The sequence below is a fragment of the Atractosteus spatula genome, chromosome 27, assembly GCF_055471065.1.
Source record: "Atractosteus spatula isolate fAtrSpa1 chromosome 27, fAtrSpa1.hap1, whole genome shotgun sequence".
Lineage (NCBI taxonomy): Eukaryota > Metazoa > Chordata > Actinopteri > Semionotiformes > Lepisosteidae > Atractosteus > Atractosteus spatula.
Genome location: NC_142732.1, coordinates 7,269,067 through 7,292,971, shown reverse-complemented (window position 1 = coordinate 7,292,971; position 23,905 = coordinate 7,269,067). Strand labels below are relative to the sequence as shown.

Genomic DNA, 23,905 nt, shown 5'->3' with positions numbered 1-23,905 from the left:
CAGCCCACTGCAGCTCAGCAGGTGTGAGCCTGGTCAGTACCTGATGGGAGACCTCCTGGGAAAGCTAAAGTTGCTGCTGGCCACTAGGGAGGCGCTCACCCTGCAGTCTGAGTGGGCCCTAATGCCCCAGTATAGTGACGGGCAGTAAAAAAGGCGCCATCTTTCAAGTGAGATGTAAAACCGAGGTCCTGACTCTCCATGGCCATTAAAAATCCCAGGGAATTTCTCAAAAAGAGTAGGGGTGTTCACCCTGGCCAACTTTCTCCTGGCCTTGACCAGCTATGGCCTCCTAATAATCTCCTTGTCTGAACTGGTTTCATCACTGCTCTCCTCCCCACTGTTAGTTGGGGCGTGGTGAGCGTACTGGTGCTCTCTGGCTGTCTTCGCATCGTCCAGGTGCGGTGTCCAGAGGGAACTGAGCTTTGGCTTTGAAGCTCTTTCACACTTTTTCGAAGGTTTTTTTCGTATAAAATCTGAAAGTTACCTGCAAAACTAGTGGAATGATCATACAACAGCTCAGTAAATAGGCAGCATTAGAGGTAAAAGTAAAAAGTGTTGTTACACTTTTTTGCTTCATGGTGCGTTTTCAAAGGAATGAGTAAAGCACTCCCTTGTACAGTAAAGAGCGACCAGTGCTGTATTAAAATGCTGCAGTAGGGAAATGGGCCCTGTTCTGAAAGATCTACTGGTTGTAGTTGCATTAAGCTCTGCTCGTCTGGCTGACCCAGGTTCTTCCTGCGCTTATTGCTTTCAGATCTTTCCTGACCTGGCCACTTCAGGGTTTCCATGGTGACAGCAAAATGACCTATGAGCAGTGACATGGCAGCTCACTTGCCTCCTCCTCCTGTATGCTGGCCAGCCAATCGTGGGCAACCTCATGGGATTATATACCCTTCCTACCACACCTACAGTGGAAGGAACACCACAGCCCCCTGCACTGGGCTAGCAGAGCATCTCTCTGGTTCTGGACTAATACCTTCATTTTCCTTTTTTTATGCTTTAAATCCTCTTTGATTTTGAAATATAAATCAAGCAAACTCCTTACCATGTCATAGAATTGTGTTATTACCCCATATTTAAACACCAGAAAGGCTCTACAGGAATCTGCCTGGATGTTACTGGGATAGCCTTAATCCTTGGCTATCTGGGGAGTGTTCCAGATGCCCAAGTTAATGAGACAGTAAATTCTCATTGTTTTTCATTAAATGCATGCAGCCATGCACTCTGCATCAGTGCTGAAACTCATACAAGAGTTTGTAACATTCAGTGAGGTTCCACTAATCTTTTGTCTGGCTTTTAACATTGTGAAGATGGATTGATTCCGATGGCAAAACCAGGGAGATACTGACTTTGTTGGAGCCAGACACTGTCTACACACAGGTGAAAACTCAACTCCTGGTGTGCCACTGTACTACAGGTGCTGTTCTGAATCTAATTTTAATAACAAAATGACATCTGACAGGTCAGAGATTGGATCCTGCTTAGAAGTATCTTGAGATGCCATACACCTGTTTGCAATGTACATTAAAATTCCAACATAGCTAAAGCTCTCTCATGTTTAGGGGAAATTGTGTTTCTATCGGTCCGTGCAAGTTTCATTAATCTACACTTTTGACGTATTTTTGCAGGCTGGTCCCAGGTTCCTGTCCAGCACTCTAAATAACACTCGTTGAACTCAACATATTAAGATGAAATAGCATTGTCATATCCTCAATATTCCTGGACAGTTTTTAAGTGTAGCTTTCATATCATTAAAACAACATTATCACCAGAGAGAGATGTTCCATTAGACAGAAGCAAGTATTTTTATTGTTGTTAGAATTGTAATTACTAGTTATATTTTTAGCTCAAAGCCAGTAATACTATTAACTGACAGCTGTGCATTTTCTGTAGTCGAACAAAGAATTTCTCAGCTGAAAATGAGAAGACAGGAGAAAGCTTTCCAATCTTTGAGCCATGCCTCTGTGAGGACTGCAGTGTGAATATGAATAAGATACAGTTTGATGTATCTGCAAAACCAGGTTAGTGTCACTTAAAAAATGGCTTTTGAACGAGACACTGTACAGGAAGGAGCTGGTTTCATGTGGCTGAATGCTCTGTGGCACCCCTCTCCCCCACCATCCTAAGGAAAGAGGAATGAAGTGAAAATATAAAAAAGATATTGCTGTCTTGTTTTCACTGCAGACTCTTTAAGGCACTGAATGCACAGGATGGGGATTGTGTGTGTGCAACGCAGTACCAAGCACAACAAACAGACTCTGATGTAGCAGGTTCTCTTGTAGAGAGCCTGAAATTCATACCCCATAAATGGATGTGCTGTGAGGTGTGTGTTCCACTGTGTGTGGAGAGGCTAGGGCCCAGCACCATGCTGGAATGAGGCTTCCTTACTGGCCACCAGCGTAATGATATATCGTAGAGCTCTTGTGCATTGCTGTTACAAGCTGGAAAGAAGCACACTAGAGTGTGCAATGCCTCTGTAGCTCTAGTCGGGTGGCATGCAGTGGAGCTCTGCCTTCTTTGTGCACTGTGGTATGCTAAACCCTGAGAAACAAAGTTGTGTGCCTCTGGCCCCCAGCATGCAGAGGCATTACTGTGCGCCCAACCCCTCAAACCCAAAGCTACAGTCACTCCGGTCATCAGGACTGGCTCTTTGCAATTTGTTGCCGAAAACATTCACATCACTGGCACAGGAAAGGCGATGAAATTGGGCCAGTTGGAAGAGCAGGCAGTCAGGTTCTCTTAAGCAGGCACATCTACCTCCTAGCTGCCGGGTGCTTGCAAAGCCGTCCAGAAAGCTTTTTTTATTCCAGCTTTTTTTTGGGACACACCTAACCAAAAGAGCAGATATTAATGGGTCTGCCGTTTGTTGCTGGATCTCCTTCTTCAGAATAATACCAGGGTCAGCCTATCATAGATTTCTCTGTCCCTGGGAAGGTTACATCGATAGCTTCTCATTTCTGGTTGCCGTTTTAGTTTTTGGCTTGAGAAATTGGTGGAAACCTTTGCCAATTTGAGATGTGTTTGGTTGCCTTTTGTAGAGTATGCTGAGGTGCTGAATGACTGTTTATTTTTTACATCTTCCAGAATGATTCAGTGATTTCTGATACCAGACCCCTCTCATCATAGGATGTCCTTAATGGTGCTGACTCCTCACCTGAAGCTGGGTCTTTTCTGCTCTCAGTCTCAGGTGATGGGGAAAATGTCTTCCATATCAAAGACATTCACCACAACTCAGCTACTAAATCACAGGTGGCACAGGGCAGCACATCACACGTCCTGTATAGTCTTCAAAAGATTTGTCTGTTGTCTGTGTGAGGGCATGTATGTATTTTGTCAGCTGGTAACAGCAAAAGTGGAGCTGATCTTCAGCGTCTTCTGTTTATTACTCTTATTCTGTAGCCCAGATTGTGATCTTGAAGTCAGGGGCCTGTTTGTATCTGCCCTGTCAAGTGAACTGGATCTAGATTGACCTGTCACACTATTCTGATGGCTGAGAACTTTTTTATTCATGTAAAAACAGCTCTGTAAATGGACACTATTACTATTAGCTGTCCCAAGTGTTAATACTGAGACAACTGTATCTAATGTGTTGTGATAAGCTTCCTTTAATTGTTTAAACAATTGTTAGTACTTTATATACTGAGTTTAAAGGTACAGAGTTCTTATATGACTACTTCACCATGGGATGAGTGTGAACTTTATTTTGTAACAGCCCACACCTTTTAATGTCCTACCTTTTAAGGTAGGACATTTTTTTCCTCCCCAACACACAGGCAGAAGTTAAATTTTAAGTATGGTGCTTATTGTACCAACCAGTCCCAGTGTGCATTGTGTACTGCATTTCTGGAAAAATGGCACCAGACCAGTAGAGAACATTCAGTGGGTCTGTCATCCTCTGAGATGGAAGCAAAGGCCAGAAAAAAAAACATTCAAGTGAGACGGACTTTGTGCCGATTTTAACGTGCAGAACTTCAGCCCCCATTTCCAGGGCGTCTATGTTTGTTTGTACCTGGGATAAAGTCTCTGCAGTTCCTGTGATCGGACCCGATATTTTTATTTTAATTAAAATTGAATTAAATGAGCCGAACAACCGGTCTCTCATTTGAACCAATTCTTGTATTACGCCGGCATCCGAGGATATGACGTTCGGTACCAGTTCAGATACTGCATGCATGTCTGATCATGAGTGATTTCTTTTTAACACAGTCTCGAACATCTCTACGGTGGTCATTGTCTTTGATGGGCTGAAACACTAGCAAATTCCATTCAGTTTTAAAAAAAAAAATTAGCAAGTGCATCCCTTGAGTTTGGGAATCCTGTGTGGATTGTGGAATACCAGCGACAAGCACGATTGCCTAATGGTACTGCTTTGTGGAACAGCAGAGCCACATCTTAAATCTTGCGGGCTACTTCAGCTGTTCAGCCTGGGTTTGCGTGGAAAACACACATGCAGTTTTTATGTGAATCCTGTAGTGGGCAGCATTAACAAAGCCTTGCCTGCATGGACAGGGTTTTTATGTGGAAGTTAGATGTTTTTATATTATAATAGGAATAATTAGCCACCATGCAACATTGTAGGTAAACGTATCCTCTCAGGGAATTTCTCTCTCCTTTGTTGGTAATGGTTTTGTTCACCATTGGGTACAAGCAGCACAAGGACATAAATATAAACCACCAACCTGGAATGTCCACTTGGCAAAACGTAAGAAAATACATTTTGTAAAGCACCTACTCTGCTCAGGATGGAGCTGTGTGAATTTGTCAAGCTCCGTCTCCATTTTTCAGCTAGCATGTAGAGCCATGAATTACTACATCCAGTTTGAATGGACTAAACACCACAATGTAGGTTTCACTGTCCAACGTTGTTGGTTTAAATCAGTTACATCTATCCATGTCCAATTGAAACTCAAGAGTTCAGTTCCAGCTATAGATTCAGTTGTACTGTATAGCATGGATGTGTACAAGCCAACAGGACTACAACTAGCCTGTGTAACACTCAGTATTGCATCATCTAAATTGGGCATTCTCAGCCCCTGGCTTGGAGCTGGGGATCTGTCTGATTTTTGTTCCAACTGACTCAATCACTGGTGCCAATTAATCTTTCATTGAGCTACTCGCTCATTAAGCCCCATTTACTTCCCTACTCCATCCTTGGTTTACAAAATACTGTGCATACTCTAGTGTTACTGTCCCAGCACCAATTAGTCTACGATATTTGTGCCGTTTGCAGTGCTCCAGTTGGATACTTTCCAGGCAGCACGCCATGGTATCAATGCTGGGCTGTTCTGCAATTTCAAATCCCTTTAAACTTTTTTTTAGGCCCGAAAGCCAATTCAAAAATGGGTCACTGGCAGATCCACCCTTTAAAGTTAGCGCAGCAGGGGGTCCGGCACGGTAAAAACCTAGCGAAAGAAATTAATCCAGGGAACCAGCCCGATTTTACGCTCACTTCCCTATCTTATATAGGCCTAGTAACTTCGAAGTTAGTTTTTTTAACGTAATAGAATAGAAATTCTAGGTGTACCCTAAACCAGTAGCAGTGGGCAATTCCCTCTCTCGGTCGATTCCGTTTGGCCGGGGACGCTCTTTAACCGTCTTCCTTCTTACCGGCGACCCGACACGGAAAGCGACCGAAGCTGCTACTGAACAGGAAAAGTCTAAACTCGTTTACTCCCTCATTGGAGTATTTCAGACTTCTAAACAACCCTCCTCCAAAAAAAAAAACTCTAGCTCTCTCTGGGATATTTAAAACTCGCAGCCCCACTCCTCCAGGTGACCGTGAGGGTCATGCTAGACGAGACTCGGCCGCCAGTCAATCCTTATATAGGGATCTGGCGTCCGCAGGTGCAGGCGGTTTGCTGATTCCTCGTGAGAATGAAAGGTATGCATTTCGATCATTGGTGCTCCGTCGCCGTCTGGCGGCTTAGACCTGGTTATTCAGCCCAAATTCGACCGCTGTGCTACAGCCCCAGAAAACGGAGCAAAAAAACAGATACAGGCATCCACCAGGAACAGGGCTGGGAGTCACTGTTCTAAACAGAGGTTGTCTTTACTGACCACTTTTATGCCGTATAGTATAGTCCGTGAAAACAAGACTGGTTTGATTGGGGGTCATCATTTCTTACAACTGAACGGAATAAGTAATGAATCCAGGTGTTTGTGCTGGAGTTGATCCTGGGACGGTCCCTATGTGACCTGTGAAATCCCTTGGTTGTCGATGACTACTTCAGTTAAACCTCAGACACGGGTCAGGTACACTCATTAAGTGGATAGATCCCCTGGCACAGCAAGCAGTGCGTTTCAACTCCAAAAACCTCCTGTTTATCTTTGCGCTTCATGTGTACTGATATTAGATTAAGCCAGTTTAGCATCTTGCCACAGACAGAACGCTTGTTTACAGTCGAAATGGCAACCAGAAGGGTGTTCTTTGCGAGTTTGTTTTTAAGCATTTACTCAAGAACTGACAAGACTGCATCCTGAAAAAAATGGGACACTATAGATTGTTTTTTTTTACAAAACTGGAATTAGAAATTATAATTAGAAAAAAAAATCATTTTGAAGAAGATGCAGAGATTTAATGCCTAAACTTATTTCCTGGATGAAATAAATGAGACAGAATTAAAACATTTTAATTTCCTATAACGTCTCCAAAAAAAAAAATGTGTGAAGGTTCTGTGTGTGATTGTTGTACTTTCATGATTATTTTCAGATCTGATCTTTCGTACACTTAAAAGATGTTTATTAGCTATTGATATAATAAAGTTGTGTTGTACCCTCCTCAGTGGTTACCTTATTTATCACTAACTTATCCAGCCTCATAGACCCATCTGTTCTGTTCACTGGAATATGAAGTCATGCGCTTCAGCTGTGGCTGACTCATCAGTTTCAGCACAGGGTGAAGTGCTGGCTCTCCAAATAGTACTGCAGAAAGGGTAAAAATAGCGACAAGACTTTTTGCAATTCAGATTCAGCACAAATGACAAGGCACTGCACATTGGAGCCAGTAAGTGGCGCTGTGCCCTAAAGTTAAAAACTGGCCAACGCTAGGACCTGTGTGCCTTTGGCCCAGTAGGATGCATGGAGTACTGCTGAGGTATTGCGGTGTATGAATTTTCTGGGAAAATAAATTCATTGGCTCTAGTTTTTAAACAGGATACAGTCCTGGATCAGGGGGGAAACAAAATGCAGTTTACATACTTAATCGCGATTATTATCCCAAAACCTAGAGGCAAGCATTGATATCAAGTTGCTGATCTAGCCATAATTGGAAATACCCACATCCGATCAGTGCCTTTTTGGGACATGAAAAGTCAAAAAGAAAACTGTACCATGGTATACAGCTGGACAACTGTTCTTTCACTTTTATTCAGCTGAAGAAGGCAAAAATCCGCCGAGCCTGGTAGATTTACTATAGAAAGGTAAGCACAAACAAAACAAATACAGCATGAAAAATACCATAATTGTGGCTGCTTGCAGAAATCGGTGAGCGCTGTCTTGCTGATCTTGCTGCGGGGGTGTGGCCCGTAGCTCAGGGAGTCTGGTATCAGAACGTCACAGAGGTCAGGTCCACGTCGCCAGCCACCTCCAAGATGTCGATCTGCTGCAGCTCGGAGAAGCGATGGCGGTAGTTGAACACCTGACTGCTGTTCACTGCCACAGAGAAGCACTGACTATCGCACACAATCAGCACCTGCGAGACAGAACACAGGCCTCAGCTCAGCGCTGGCTGCCCTCCATCGCTACAGGAGCAGGGCAGAGCAACACAAGGGAAAAGAGTCTTCTCTCTAACTTAACACAATAATACAGGCGCTTGGATAAGTCTTGGTTTTACACCTGAGAAACAGAAAAACTGAATGTCTTTTACTTTCTGAGAGGGAACAAAAAAAACAGAAGCATCTTGCCATCCACTCATACTGTAATTTCCTTTTTTTTTTCCGACCCAATAATAGCTATATAAAAAATTATATCTCTTAAAGGTATATATCAAGAGGCATTACAACCCAGTACATACAGAGGGTATCAGTACTTCTCTGTTGTGGTTTTAATGCCCATCAGTATGTTTTAGTAAAAAGATATTCCCCGTGTCTTGCTGTGCTAAATGCTTTGTGTTATCTCCCAGACCAGTGAAACCACGAGTGGTCAATAAACAAAACTGGTTTGAGTTGGGACTTTAAATTCATGTTGTTCTTCCACATCAAAGGGACGAGCTGTGGAAATACGGTTTGAAGCCTGAAGACACCTCACTCTCCTGGCCTGCCCCAGTGCAAGCCCCCTGCCCTTCTTGCTCCAGGGTTACCGGAACAGGTCATTCGGAGCCGCAGCCCTGCTCCGTGTAAGAAAGGCTCAGGACAAGAGCTGTACCAGGAAGTTGTGGCCTGGTACGAAGGGCATGCTCCCGCTACGCTCCTCCAGTCCCCACGTCTCCATCAGCTGGGTGTTCCTCACCACCTTCTTCTCGTCGAACCGGGGGTTGAAGTGGAGGGCGATCCCATACTGGAAGCGCAGGTTGATGTGGAACCTGGCGAAGAGGAAGGTAGTGGTCAGCGGTGGACTGAGAGCAGCAGGCCATGCTGGCTTTCTAGGCCATGACCTGCTGGGTACGGGACGTGTATGAGACAGGACATGTGTGGGACAGGTATGGGACAGGTGAAGGACAGGTACAGGACAGGAAGGAGACAGGTGTGAGATGAGTATGAGACAAGACATGTGTGGGACAGGTGAAGGACAGGTATGGGACAGGAAGGAGACAGGTAAAGGACAGGTACGGGACAGGAAGGAGACAGGTGTTAGATGGGTATGAGACAGGACATGTGTGGGACAGGTGAAGGACAGGTACGGGACAGGTGTGAGATGGGTATGAGACAGGACATGTGTGGGACAGGTACAACACAGCCCCCTCCTCTAGAACAGGCAACACGGGAGAGGAGAATACCCTAAAAGCTTTCACCAAGAGCACAAGTGCTAACCAGGATGTTGAAATCCAGTTACTGTGTCAAACCTGCTAAATGTCCTCCACTTCAATAAGAATTCAATTCTTCAGCTACTGCCGTGTGTCTGAGGTCACAAGGCCACTTCTGCACACCGGACAAAAAAGAACACAAAAGGTACAAGACCTGCTGGCGTGAGGCTTGACGCGCCCCTGGATGGTGATGGTCTTGCCAGGACAGAGGCCTCCGGGAATGAAGGTCTTATACGGCACAGCCTGGGGACACACAGAACATTACCACAGGGGCTGAAAGACCCCTGTCTCTCAGGGTCTCCTCTCTAGCCCAGCTGTCAGTCATGGATTCAAACACCTGCCTGAACCCTCTCTCCGTGTCGAGAGCTGAAAACACTGGAAATGGTGTAAATGAGCCAGTAATTATTTTAAATGAAGGGAATGAAGCCCTCAGGCCAGAAGAGACGAGTGTCTCTTACGAGCAGGGTTAAAACCACAGCACTGAAACAGGCCGATCCACAAGATGTGTTCACATCCATGGGGAGGCTGTGGCTGTGGAGATGGTGAGCAGCTTCATGTTCCTGGGTTCCTTCATTACTAATGATTTAATGTGGTCCTAGCATATAACTGGAGCTACAATGAAGGCACAGCAGCGCCTTTACTTCCTCAGACAGCTGTTAACTTCTTCTTACTACATTTTACAGGTGCGCTATTGAGAGTGTGGTCTGGCAGCAGCTCGTTGTCTGGCCAGAAGGCGTTACAGGGGGTGATCAGATTGGCTCCGTCCATTACTGGAGTACAGCTCCCCTCTACTATAGATATTTTTACAACTTGTCTCATGAGTATTGCTAAGGACAACAATCATCCTGGTGTTTCTCTTTTGAATTGTCAGGGTTCACCACAGTTCTTCACAAATTCATTCTGTCACAGTTGCACCAGGCTGACCTCTGAATGATCCCAGCTCAGTAAGATTTCACAATGCAGCTTAGCAAACATTTTCATTCCTTAAACATTTTGTAATTTCCTTCTCATGTTAAACAAGTCAGAGTTTCTAAATGAAACATCTAGCTTATTCCCAATTTGTGGAGTCCAAGTCACTGATTCAACAGAGGAACTGCCCTGAGACAGTGCTCTTGTTGCTCTTTACTCTACATGTTAGAGTTTTTCACTGCTCCTTTCCATTGCCTTCAGACAACTGAACAATAGTATTTCAACAAACCTGCTTCCCCAAAACCTGACAATACAGACATTTCAGAAGAACACACTGGAGGTCAGAGACTGTAAAAACACTGAAATCTTCCTTATTTATTTGTGTCTTACAAAACAAAGTACTGGTGTGATATAGAGTAATTATCATAAGCCTGGCATTTATACAGAGTTTTGAATTGCAAAGGTGCCTCCCCTGTATTTTAGATTAGTCAGAGACAGCACTTGGGGCGTTACAAATATTTGTGCTCCCCACACGCATAAGATATATCGAATAACTAAAATATAATAAGATCATCATAAAAATCTTAATAAAAAATTTAAGAAAGACCTGATTACGTCTTTTTAAATAACTAAATTTGGTTTATTAACACAACAGCTAATATCCTTGTGTAAATAAGTATGTGAACCTTCAGATTCAGTAACACAAGACAGAATTATCCACGCCAGTGTGTCTGTGGGAGGTGTGGAGAAAACTCACACAGACACACAGGGAACATGCAGCCTCCCCACAGAAGGACAGAATCGAAGCCCAGGACCCAAAAGCTGTGAGGCATGAGTGCACACAGCTGATCCACCTTGCCGGTCACATTTGCTCTTTTGCAGTGATCCTGGCTGTTTCCAGTTGGTACAGGGTTATTTACAGAAAAATAGACATGTCCAGTTTTTCATTTGTAAAAACTGGTAACCCTCCTCAAAATCTCAAACTGGCACTGCGCTTAACACAGAAATGGTACTCACGTAGGTCTGTGGAGGAGTGTAGGCAGGAGGTGGCTGCAATGGAGAAGGAAGAACTCATTACTGTATCTTTATTACCGCAGTCAATTAAAGCTGTTGAAGAAAGAGCTACAGTAGGTGACACAAGTCTCTTCCTTCATGGTAAGCCAAGGACATTAAATACGAGAACTGTTTTTCTATAAAATTCTGGTCATTCCTGCAACACAAACATTTACTAGTTAACCACAGGGACAGACACAGAAAACCTGCAGAAGAGTTTTGCTCTTCGTTAGAAGCCCACAACCTTCGACAAAACAAGAAAAATAAAAAACAGCTCAGGCAAACCAAAAGGGAAACAACTTCAAATACTTTCCGGTGACAGATAACATCTCGTTAGTAAAAGCAAAATTAGCAACTGTGCACTTACATCTTGATCTATTCGCACGTGAAAGTTAGAAACCTGTATTGTGTAGAGGAGGGACTGAATACTGAGAAGTTTTGTTTTTTTGAGAATTCCAGATTCCTGTTCTGGAAAATAAAAACAAGTGACACAAAGTACTAAATGTCTTTTTATTCATAAATTCATACTAACCATTCCATAAGCCGGCATAGCATATGCAGGGGAAACCTAAAATGAAAAAAAGGTGTAATCAATTAATTACAGGTAAAAAAAAACAATCAATACAAATGCATTTTTTTTAGAAAAGCTAGAGATCAAGTAAGAAATCAATCCCAAGGCCCAGTTCTGTGTTGAACATGATTTTCGATTGCTTTACTTTCCTTGAAATTTTAGTTAAAAAAAACCCAAACCATCATCCGCAATAACAACCCCGATCTCTGCTTCATGCAGGAGCTATTACCAGGTATCCCAAGCGCTCCACTGGAATGCTGGCCAGTAGATGAAATTGCTTACACCTCCACCAGACTTTAAAAGTGAGATTTCGGAAGTATACCGTAGTGTCCCTGAGAATCCTCCACCGAATGTAATGAATGCTTAGACTCAGCAGAGCTACTCAGGCCTGTGACACTTCACATCCACTCCCATGCAGAAAATGTCTTAAGTATTTATCTGCCCCCTTAATCAGTATAGCAACTGGGAAGCAGGTCATATCAAAGTACTGCAATCAAGTGAACCGAAAGGGACATCAGATGAGTAGCTCTTTTGACAAAGTAACCTTATTGTACTTAATTGTCTGAGATGTGATCGGTTTCTAGGTTGGTTTCTAGATCGGTTTCTAGGTTGGTTTCTGCCCTGCAGCACCTGTAAGTAAAATTGCACACTTAATAAAATCCCCACTGGCTACACACGAAGCACTGCTTCATTTCTCCACACGCTGGCGGACTGACAGGGCCAGTTCACAGTACAATCAGGCTGGCTCTTGCCTTTGCTCTACGTGGTGGCCAATGAGAAAATTCTAACAGTCTGTGCTGGTGTGATCATAACCAGAGCCAACTACCTGCATGAAACATATAAGGTATTCACTAAAAATAACAAATCGAATGCTAAACAACAACATTTTAAAATGATCCCAGGAGACACAACAGTTCGCTGGGGCTAGCACTGTGGTAGCTCTTGTAACAGTCAAGTCAAGTTGACCCTTCAGCCAGCACTGTGGACCAAAAACACAAAGCAAATTAAAAAGACGTAGTGAACAGTACTGGAGCAGCACAGCAGACATGGGTATGTGCCATCAGAGCTAGCCCTGTGACTAAAAGCCCCGCTAGATGTGCTTCAGTGGAAGCACAAGCCTATGTGAGCCAAGCACCTTCAGTGCCATCTTAGTGACGTCAATATAATTGTATGTACTTACTGCGAAGGAAGGCTGAGCAGCAAACTGAGGCTAGGGACACAAAAAGAACAATTAGCTTGGCCCTACTTTCTGTGCCTTCAGAATGTCCACAGGTTCAAATGATTAGACTCAATAACTGTATTTATCGACAGTAATTAATACGGTCCCTTACGTCACACATCCCCACAGCTTCTAACATTCGATCTTCCAGAGGGCTTCCACTGCCTCTCACCAACGGCCATCCCAAGGGCAAAGCACAGAGCTGTCACGTACTGCATATTCTCGCCCTTCAATGACCCCTGACCTCTCCTGGCCGGTTTACAGTGCTCTTGACTGTTACACAGACAGACGAGAAGCCCTCTCAGCACACAACCCTGAAGCAGCAGGTAAGAGTGAAGTACGAGATGGACTACAGGTAGCAGGTACTGTATAAAGCCCGGCCACACTCCATACTCCACACTGCAGCGGCCAGGAGACCGGGGAGGGGGGGAGGCCCCTCGGGCCCTCAGCAGGGCTGCGTGCTGCTCACCATGGGGTTCTGGAATGCAATGGAGTTCACCTCCACGCCGCCCTCCACCGAGATGGTGTCCACACTGCCGATGGGGATCCTGTGCTTGAAGTCCAGGAAGTGGCTTCCGTTGACAGCCACCTGGTTCAGCCGGTGGGACAGAAGCAGGGGGAGGAGCCACAGCACGCAAAGAGGAAGGACCGGGAAAAGAAGAGGAAACTTGAGTCGGCAAAAAGGAGGAGAACTGACATCTCGACGCCCAAACTTCCCTCTGTCTGGCTCAGACAGAACATTTACAAAAAAAAAACCCCGTGAAAGAAAAGGTTATGATCTATGATGTTATTCTATTACATAATACATAGAATTTCATTTCATCTTTCAGATCATAGTTTTCCAAATCCTGTTCAATAAAAACATCAATTACAGCATCAAAAGTTAGAAGCTTCAGACCAATACTACAGACACCTGCCCAGCCATATAAAGTACAGTATAACAGAACCCACAGAACAATAAATAAGCATATTTAAAATAGGTTAACATGGACATAACATAGACATTTAATAACACATAACGAACAATAAGATACTTCTCTCACCATGTAGCCAGATATTACAGTATGACCAAAGTCACAAGTTAATAAACGGGCAGGAAGATGAACGAACTGTAAGATCCTCTCCTCACCAAGTAGGTGTCACGGTTGACCATGATCATGAGGGTGAAGGGGGTACCCCTGGCCAGGGGCATCTCGTACTTGCGCTCCTCTGCTCCCCACGACTGGTTCTGCAGAGTGTTGCAGACCACGTAGTCCTGGAAGCCCTCGTAGCGCGGGTTGAAGTGGAAGGCGATGTCGGCGCGCGGGTTCTTGTGGGAGCCGCACTGCAGATTCACGTGGAACCTGTCGAAGGGGCAGAGGCAACATGGAGGAACTCTCCCAGAGCTCTTCCAGGGCCAGGCGGGCTGAGGAACCGCATTAAACTGACACAGAGGGATATTCTAGTCTAACACTGCAGGGTGTGTTACACACAGCGCAGAGGAAGCGTCTCTCAGGCCTCTGGGTTGGCCCACATTCTTGTATATTTAAGATCTGAAACGTAATTAGATCATCGTGAAAATCTTAAAGATGGCGTGATTATAACTGGCACACTCAGGATTTTTACTGGGAATACTTAACAAAACGATCCCTCAGTAAATATCCTCATGTAAATATGTATTGTATGTAAACCATTCATACACATTCAGTTACTTGTGGCACCTTCTTCACCTGCAGTGATGTTTCCTACAGCTGTTTATCAGTCTCTTGAATCCACTTTTAGGAATTATTGTCAATTTGTGGGCAACAGAGGGCAGAGACCTCTTGCTCACCAGCACTGTAATCCCCTGCAGGATTAACTGTTGTTAATTTCTCCCCTTCCAGGGATACTTCCTGCTGAGATCGGGGCTTCTGTCCCCCAAGCAGCCAATCCAAGGAGCGGTCTCGAGCTGCCACCTCACGCACCCACAGGGACTGTGACACTGCGGGACCCCCGAACCCTAAAAGCTCCGGGGCCCCAGCTGCTGCCTCCAGATCCAGTAGACGGTAAACCCCCTTCTCCCTTCCCGCACAGAGGCAACTGCAAATGGCCCATTTGCTCGGGCTGTGGTTTTGCTCGCCCAGTTGGTCCTTTACAACTTTGCGTTTGTGTGTCGAACGCCTGCTGGCGTGTGTCAATGGGAAAAAACCCCCCGAGAGAGGGACCCACCTCTCGGCCCCGGGCAGGACTCGTCCCGTCACCGTGATCGTCTTCCCTTCCTGCAGGCCCCCCTGGATAGAGCCCGTGAAGGGGATTTTCTGAGGAAACACACAGGCAGGAGAGAAGAGCGTGAACCAGCAGCTACTGATCAAGGACAGGCTGGTCAATCTGTTTTCCACCATCCACCCATCCATTTTCTAACCTCTTCTCCCAGCTCAGGGCTGCTGGGGAGCGGGAGTTTATTCCGACAAGCAAGGGGCGCAAGGCAGGGTACATCCTGGGCGGGGCACACAGACAACTCACCTACCAGCAAGTCTTTGGACTGTGGGAGGAAACCGGAGCACCCAGAGGAAACACGAACATGGGGCGAACATTCAAACTCCACACATATAGTTCCCCAGGCATTGAACCCAGGGCCTCAGTGCTGTGTAGCAGCAATGCAAACTACACTGCACCACCATGCCACCCCAGTTTCAAACAACCAGTATGGCACCCTTCAGAGCAGAGCAATATCAAGGCACTTCAGTGAGTTTAGTTGTCTGTGTTGTCATTCTCGCTGGCCAGGAAGTGGCATATGTACAATGTCAGATGCTTCAGTGTTTGCTACCAGAGTTAAGAGGCTGTCAGATCACATCCAGGAAAGAGGGCACAATTAGCAAATGGACTCCTGCAGGTGAAAGACATCAATACCACTTAACAGCAGAAGAGCCACTGTGATATATCACATCCAAGAGATCTGCAATCCTAAAAGCACAGCAATCCCACTAAAACCAGACACACAGCAGTGTGCTTCACAGTGCAGCAAATTAGGAGTCCTTTTCATGACAATTCACTTTATTGCAAATAAGCATTATGCATTCCACTTGACAACCTAAAGAAAGGAACTCCATGCTGTTTGCACAACAAATAATGCAAACAGAAAAGGCAGAATTCTTTGGTGCCACAAAGCATATCAGTACCCACTTCCAGTAAACTCTGTGGCAGTGAAGGTCCCATTGAAAGTGCTCAGTATGCAACCGCTAATATTTCTCACAAGCTATCCATTGTCAGAAATGGATTGTGTTAGTACAGTATGTTCTTGCTGAGATAGCAGTACCATATTACTCTAAAAAGTTCCCTAATACTGTTGACTGTTGCTTTTGTTAATTGTAAAACCATGTGAAATGCAGATTTCAACAAATGTTGCATAGATCTGTTTTGCAAAGCCGAACTTACGAAACGCAATATAACTCGCAGGAGGACCCTAATTAAGCCCATGTTCCATAAGGAAGGTTTATAAATTGTAACAGTTATATGAAAGATCCTCTTCGAAATAAGGATGTTATTTTTTTATTCAAAAAATGAAAGAAGAATGTGTATTAATCTCAGGTGGGTAGCTGTGTCAGCATGCGTAGACTGCAAAGGAACAAGTAATAGGTTTATTCCATGCTGAAAAGAGAAGAAAGAAAACATAATGTTTCGGATGTGGAGCCTTCTTCAGGGGTGAGGGTCTGAAGAAGGCTCCACAGCCGAAACGTTGAATTTACTTGTTCATATTACTTGTTAACTTATTAACTTATTACTTACTACTAGTTCCCGTGTATTTATCTCTCCCCTCTTAGACACACAAAGCTAAAAACAAGAAGTAACTGGTTTTGTTCACGTGGTTAACAGAAAGATTAAAGATTAATTTAAATTAATTAATTTAAAAACCGGCCCCAACTGACTCCCCCATACCGACTTCCTGTTTATGGTACCCCCCCCCCCCCCCCCCCCCACTCAAAACCTACACCCCCAACCTCCCCACCCTCAAATTAAAAAAACACCAAACGCCATTTCCTGAAAAAATCGGCTTGGGAAAACGCTATCTGTGCCATCGTAACAAGTATAATAAAAACGTTTTATTAGTTATAGTTGTACTAACAAAACCAAAAATCGTGACAGACTTCAGATCGGAAACCTCAACGCGGTTGACTGGTCTAATGTATTATGCAAAGATGTAAAATACGACATGCTAAAACAAAAATATCTAATATAAGGAAACAGCTTTTGTTGCAGTTTAAACTGTCTTTATTCTCGGTGACAAATTTTGCATTATATTGATACGCCGAAGTACAATTCACATCAACGACTTGATTTTTAAAAGGATGCAGAATAAGAACTATAATTTTTTCAAAGCTTGATTAAAATAACTAGAACACTTTTCATTCGATATAGTTTTTAAAATAATAGTGCATTTTATATATAACAAGCTTAAAAGAGTACGAAATCACGGTAAAAACATGAGAAAGGTTCTTATGTCCATATCATAATTTTAACCCAGACAGGCATCCAACACAAATTATACTTTATAAATCACTTCTACATGTGCTTCTTATTGTATCCTTTTAGAAAAGTAACTTAAGAGGAAGCTATTTTAAATAAAGCTAATATACATTATTAGTAAAACAAAATCATTTTTAAGATGTCCCTATTTATAAACCCCCTGAAGACATGTCGTTTCTAATTCAATTAATTAGCAGGACAGTGTAATATTTCAGTATCACAGTTATTTACTCAGTTACATATACGTATCAGAGCACAGTTCCAACGGGTTTTCCGCTCTGCCTCTACATGTAAGAAACGACGCAGGCTATAAAAATTGAGTAAGGACATTTTCCAGCGACTCCTGTTTTTGTGGAACGTTTGGGATAGGTTAGGATTTACATACCGGGCTGAGGAAGGGCTGTTGGTTATAGAAAGCCATCGGATCCAGTTGGTGCGCTGCTGTCCGGCGAAGTTCCACCAGAGCAAGTGGGTGTATTTATGCAAGATCGAGCCTATTATCTTAAGTTTCGTTTCCCCAGCTGCAATAAATCTCCACCGATACAGGGATTAAAGGGTGGTGATAAGAATATTTAAAAATGTGTTGTTCACGAGGCAAATCAGGTGATATGTTCCATCCACCGGACTGATGGTACTTATTTTTTTATTTCCTGTATTAATTTTTTTTGTCTCGTTATTTTTGATATTTCCGTTATTGATATTTCCACGACCTCGAGTCATACCCACTCGAGCGAGTGGGCTGTCTTAGTTAACCCACCCACCTCTCCTCCGGGCACCATTTTCTAAAACGTTTGCCTCCAAACCACGATTGACATGGCAAGACGTTCAAAGTTTATATCCAGCACTTCACAGAGCTCAGAAACGTTTGATCTTGCAACAGATCTTTGATTTAACACCATCAACAACAGGGAATTAATGTGCCTCAGAGTCACATACATGAGATGTGGTTCTGTGTGGCATCTCTGAATAAATTCAACTATTTTAAACGGACTAACTCAGACACTCTGTCTCCTTCTCGCTATGGGCGCCTTATCACAGCCTGGGGGGACAGGACAGTACCAGAAGGTCCAGGGGGTTCTGGTGTGCACAGGAAAAGTTCTTCTCAGCAAGAGATTCTGCCTGACAAGTCCTGAAAGACGAGTCCTCAGCCAGACCTCTGGTGGAAGTATTTTGTGGGCCAAGACTTTCCACTTCTAAGTTTTAAGCAGCAGTTAGCTTAACATTTATTAGAAAGACAGATCTTGTCATAATCGTTTGCTAAGAGCTGCACTGCTATTCTCTTCTGAATCGAATACATTGGCCCACCTTTTCCAATTCCATAACACGGAATGACTGGCAGACTATCTTTCAAAACCTTTAACTGTGACCAAGCAGACAACCAGAAAATCAGACACATAGTGACAGAGCCTCTCCTCTAACTGGAGACCTTGCAGTGTTCTGTAATGTGTTCCTGTAACACGCAATTTGGCTCAAGGAATATACATCTTGGCATAGCAAATAAGCTAGTCCAGTATGTGGTGTTGAACCCTCTGAGGGTTTTGGAACACAGTGCACCAACACAGATCTTATCTTATTACAGCGAGGTGTGAAACCTGCAATGAGACTATCTGAGTGCTGGCAGGTTCGTACCACATACGGTATGGAAAAGGTTTGATCACCCTTGCAAACATTTTTCAGTTTTTACCACGAGCACATCATGCTTTTATTTTGCTTTACCATTCATTCACTGTGGTGTAATGCTGCAAAGTGCTTTTACCATCATTTACTACAGCTGATGTTAACAAGGAGAATCAAAGCTGGTGTGAAAGCAGATCTTATTGTCCAGTGTAACAGCAGTGCAATGCTCGAAGGAGGTATATTTCCTTGTATGTAACAGGTCAAAAGAAGCTTCAAGGGTAAATGCAATGTAAATAAAAAGTTTGTTTTACTTTGTGTGCCAAAATGGAGCTTGCAGTGAGAGGAGTGGGGGCACTGAGGGAAATCTCGCTGGCTGAAAACCAGTTTCACTTTCACTTTGAGGGAAGCAGCAGGGCCTCCATTTGGTGCCTGACAGGGAGAAATCTTCCCGTTCACTGTGCAGGAAGCAGCGCAGAGCCGTGGGGAGATACTGTACGTACATTAATCATTGTTGAGAAAGGATATGACTGTGTGATTATGAAATTCTGTGAAAGAATACATCACATCGTGTCACTTTTTGGATAAAGAACTAAAATCAGTTATCTACAGCTTCCTTTTAGAGGTGAATGTAGTTTTCCAAACCAAAGCACTAATGTCTATTTGTTGAAGGAGTATATAAACACAAGTCAAAGGCACTCTATGTACATAGGACACACCCATGCAGCTGACGCCTTACACAGAGTTTCAACGTACATTTCTAGTACATGGAGATATTTTTATCATACAGTGTATTTGTACACACTCAGTGATGGTTCTATTTTTAAAGAGCCACTAAGAAGACAAGCCTTCTGCAAATGCTTAAGACCTAGATCAGTTTTTTCAGCTCCAGAAGATGTTTTTTTTATTTACAGGCAATATTGCATTTCAATTGACCACATTTGCTTGGAAAGTAGACTATATGTACATGCTGTAATACTGCACATACTGTGTTACAGATGCATGCTGTGAAACATTCCCCTCTCCATAATATATCTGCACCTATTTGCTTATTTCTCCCTATCCTCTTGACCTTCTGACATGTTTTGAGCTCTCAAATTCTTTTAATTAAAAAACAAAGCATCCTCTTTCACTGAATGAAGCAGGGCAAAAGTCTGGTTTGCTCAGACTGCGTGCTTGTAAGCTACAAATCCCATGTATGAGAACATTGAAGCTCAACTTCAAATATAAACAGACTACATCCACACCAGGATCATCAAAGTGCTACTATGTCCATTCTGGCGAGTGTGCTGTAGAACATAGGACAGATCCTTCTGCAGCGCTGAGAACAAGAGTGCCATTTAGGTGAAGCTGGATTTTTAGTCAAGACTCACATGAAACTCTAGTCTAAATGAACACAGACCAAAAGACACACATGCTTGGTGAAGTTCCTCCCACCCTTCTTTCCAGACTTGTTGCTCAGAAACCAGCTTGTTACAGGAACACCTCTGGCAAGAGCTAACCAGTGCACAGCTCAGATCCCGTTGTTATTTGAACATTATTCTGTGCAGTGTTGGTGTTTTTTGGTGGCTATAGCAATTTTATAGATATTCAGACTTCAGTTTGTGTTATCCATCCTAAACACACACAAAAAAAAAAAATTACACAAAAGATTATGGAAACACATAGGGAATACATTCCACATACCAAGAGGCACTAAAAAATGCAACAGGTGAGAACAGATCCAATATGAAGATTTACAATCTTCTAAGATAATAAATTCCCTTGGAGAGGAGGATAGGAAAAGCAAGTCAGTCCGATAGGGGAGTCTGAGAATCAGGAGTCAAGCTCTTGGCTGCTCTGATGAAGAAAAAGAACTGAAAATATACTGTAAATCATAACTAGGCAGTCACACCGAGTCAGAGGGTGAGCCATTTGTCTCAATATTGGCTCAGCAGAGAGGGACGAGCTATCATATTTCCACTCTACATTATCACACCGGAGAGCACCAAGCACAAAAGACGCCAGGCAAGGTGAGGTGGGGTGTCCAGGGTGACTTTTATTGGTGCGGGAGAGGGGCAGGAGAGGTGGCCTGAACACGTACAGTACAAACTCCACTCAGACAGTGCACTCCACAAGGCTGCATGGACAAACTTAGAGTAATTCTGATAGTCTTATATAAATGAGACATCGTCAATACCTGAATGACAAACTTCTGCATTATAGAAAATAGAATTTTTATACTGTACAAAGTTTACACCACATTCAGCAAGAAACAATGAAAACAAAAATACAGAAAAGAATTTTACAATTTACAAAATCAACGCTGAAGGATAGCCCCTCTGCGGTCGTGCCGTACGAACAGCACACTGCAAACAGATCTGGATTTGTTTTGGGTGTCTATAGGCGTGTTTCCTACCACAGTCAGATAAACAACCACAGCTTGCACAGGAGACTGGATCAGCAACACCCTGCTCTAAAGACACGAAATGACCACAGAAAGCAAATCAAAATCATCAACGAACGGGCCAATTCCACTCACTCGCTCTGGGAAAAATGACTGCAAAACAAAATACAAAGAAATCTCTTTGCACGACTGCATTTTGCTTCTTTTAAAGGTCACATTAACACCTTGTTTCAAGGCGTGTGATGACCGGACAGAAAACAAGAAAAAAAAAACGTTTAAACAATCTCAAATCACCTCCCACCGAATTTCAGTGTTAAGGGTTCAAAAACGTTCCAACGCCTGACCTGCCTTTCACACACCATTTTCTGGGAAAAAAAAGTGTTTTCCTTTAACTGTAAAAAAAATACACCACATATATGTGTGCCAATAAATTCTTCAATCTACACTACATATAGAAAACTGTACATTCACAAATCTTGTGAAAGATTGCACTTAAAGAGTTTGAGAAAGTAATATTTCCATTTTTTTTTGCTGTGATGGCTGTTACTGTAAATCTGCATTCAGCAGACACAACCTGCCTTCTGCAGGTGAAGAACGGAGAATGTCACGTGGAGATTGAAACTTCATGTATAATGCTTGTGATCATCAAGTGTACGCTGACATTTCACCCATGTGTCAGCTGTAGCTGAAGGAAAAGACTGCTGCTCCCTCAGAGCTGCTGCTGTCACATGACAGCTGTATTTCCGGACGTGACAGAACCTGTCGATGTCCCCTGGGTCAAGGCGAGGTCTCCCACCCACTCCGATGTGTGGCTCCAAGACAACGATTCTAAAAACAGGAGATTCGCCAAACCAGTTCACCCATCCTCCCCCTATTTAATAAAAACATCCTCCGCGTTTTCTTCAGAAGACGGGTGCTAACAGCCCTGGTTCTCCAAGCTCCATTCTCATCGTCAGTGAGATATCGTGGAAGGGAGTGTAAGGAGATTTGGGATACAGGAATAAGACGCCTTTCCTATGTCGACCCCAGCTGACGTAATGCCTCACACCATCGTAATTGATTTTTAAAAAGCCCCATTACTTCAATTTTATTACATGAGGTTGTGCAGTAGCAGGGAGACTCTGGAGAGGAGGGGTGGGGGGTGGCGGGGGGTCTGTTCAGTCAGATGCTGTTGTAACCCTGTGCCCTTGTACTGCCTTTGGAATTTACGCGGTTTGGCACAACGCCTTTGCTCCTGTGCCAAACAAACTCCACCTTTCCCGGCAGACCACACAAAAAAAAATCTTGCTGGGAAAGTTTTTTTAAATAGAAACATTATTCACATCATGGTCTCCTAGAATTATTTTTGCATATTGTACTTCACAGGAGGAGGAAATGTAAGCTGGAGAGACCTCCCTGGCGATTTCGATCAGATACCACGTCTCCTTTTTAATGGTTTTAAGAAGCACTGACGAAACCCCCAACTATTAGAAATACAGCGGCCACGCCTCAGAGCTTGACGCTGGGGTTTGCATACACCATTCCTTGACAAGGAGGACCCAAGTGACAATTTGGTCTCTGCTTAGTTTCTGCTAGACTATGCTCAGCTAAGCTATTCGCTTTCACAAACAACATAAATGAACTGAAGCTGAATTTGTTTGGGGTCTGCACCGACATCGGGGCAGGTTTGTGTAGAGTTGAAAATCCACACACGTTGTCCATCTCAAACCTGCTGGGCTGTAGGCCCGTATCCCAGCTCGGGGGCGACGAGGAAGAGCAGTGACAGCGGCAGATGCCAGGGAGATAGACTTCCAAGACCCTTTTCTAAGCCATACAGCGCGTCTGACATAGTTCAGCTCTAAAGAGTGGGTAGTAAGAAGGGAAATCTAAAACAAACAAGCAAGGTCAAGGTAGAACGTTTTCTGGGGGACGCAGTTCATAACATCTCTCCCTTCCTCTGTGCCATGACATGAAGCAGCATTCAGCATGTCTTCTGCAATGTTCTTAGAAACATCTGAGCTAAGAATGAACTGCCTTAGGTTTTAGATATGATGCTCATGGATAGATTTTCCCCTATATCAATTCCCCTATCATCAATTTCCCTTTAGGATTAATAAAGTCTTATCTATCTATCTACATATTCACTTTGTTCAAACGTGTGGAATGCTTGAGGGAAACCGTAACTGTATTTAGGATGAAGCCGTCTTATATCACCTGGCTCACTGACTTTGCTGCAGTCCTCTAAACTCTAATTCCAGAGAGCCTCCCAGGCGTCACTGCATCTCACTTCCGAATTCCAATAAACCCCATTTCCCAAAAACCAAATGTCGAAGAGAACAAACCCACGCTTAGCCTTTTTCAAGTCTGAAAGCCTTTTAACTTCGATTTGCACTGATGAATAATCACAAAAATCAACATACTAAGTACAAAAAGCTTTACTTTGGCACTGCAGCCAGCTAAACCTGGCTCTGTCTGTAATCCTGAAGTCCTCATCTGTTTAACACACATTTAGAATAAGGCCTGTGGATTGTACAGGTGTACATTTTGAGATACCAGCCCATTCAGTTAGATTTCAACTCTTTACAATTTCTGGATAGAATAAAAGTGCATTTAAAAGGCAGCAATAAAGCCTTCATAAAAATAAAATAAAAATGAAACTGAGGAAATGGATGGCTTCAAAAAGTTAAATTCCGTTTACTGAGATTTCTTCTTTTGAGGAAGCAAAGACATGCA

The 23,905-nt window shown here is 43.5% G+C and overlaps 3 protein-coding genes across 6 annotated transcripts in view; 1 reads left to right on the top strand and 2 right to left on the bottom strand.

The window, feature by feature from the left end:
* Positions 1 to 4,084, top strand: part of cuedc1b (CUE domain containing 1b) — a 35,475-nt gene extending 31,391 nt beyond the window's left edge. For all 3 annotated transcript variants that reach the window (XM_088906852.1, XM_088906854.1, XM_088906853.1), the window contains exon 11: positions 755 to 4,084. In XM_088906852.1, the coding sequence (XP_088762978.1) occupies position 755 (1 nt within the window). In that variant the 3' untranslated portion in view covers positions 756 to 4,084. The remainder of the gene's footprint in view (positions 1 to 754) is intronic.
* The window catches only part of myo18ab (myosin XVIIIA b), a 272,470-nt gene that overhangs the window by 190,797 nt on the left and 57,768 nt on the right, over positions 1 to 23,905 (bottom strand). The gene's annotated exons all lie outside the window — the stretch shown is intronic.
* On the bottom strand, positions 7,329 to 17,677 carry LOC148814298 (galectin-9-like). Of its 2 annotated transcripts, XM_088906876.1 has the most exons (11): positions 17,579 to 17,677; positions 14,899 to 14,987; positions 13,841 to 14,054; positions 13,181 to 13,300; positions 12,673 to 12,702; positions 12,051 to 12,122; positions 11,454 to 11,489; positions 10,886 to 10,918; positions 9,114 to 9,202; positions 8,362 to 8,518; positions 7,329 to 7,690 (listed from the first exon to the last, which is right to left on the bottom strand). In XM_088906876.1, the coding sequence occupies exons 1-11, from the start codon at positions 17,612 to 17,614 to the stop codon at positions 7,544 to 7,546; spliced, it is 1,023 nt and encodes a 340-aa protein (XP_088763002.1). In that variant the 5' UTR covers positions 17,615 to 17,677; the 3' UTR covers positions 7,329 to 7,543. The 2 variants fall into 2 exon arrangements, with proteins under 2 accessions (XP_088763002.1, XP_088763003.1); XM_088906877.1 differs by lacking the exon at positions 12,051 to 12,122.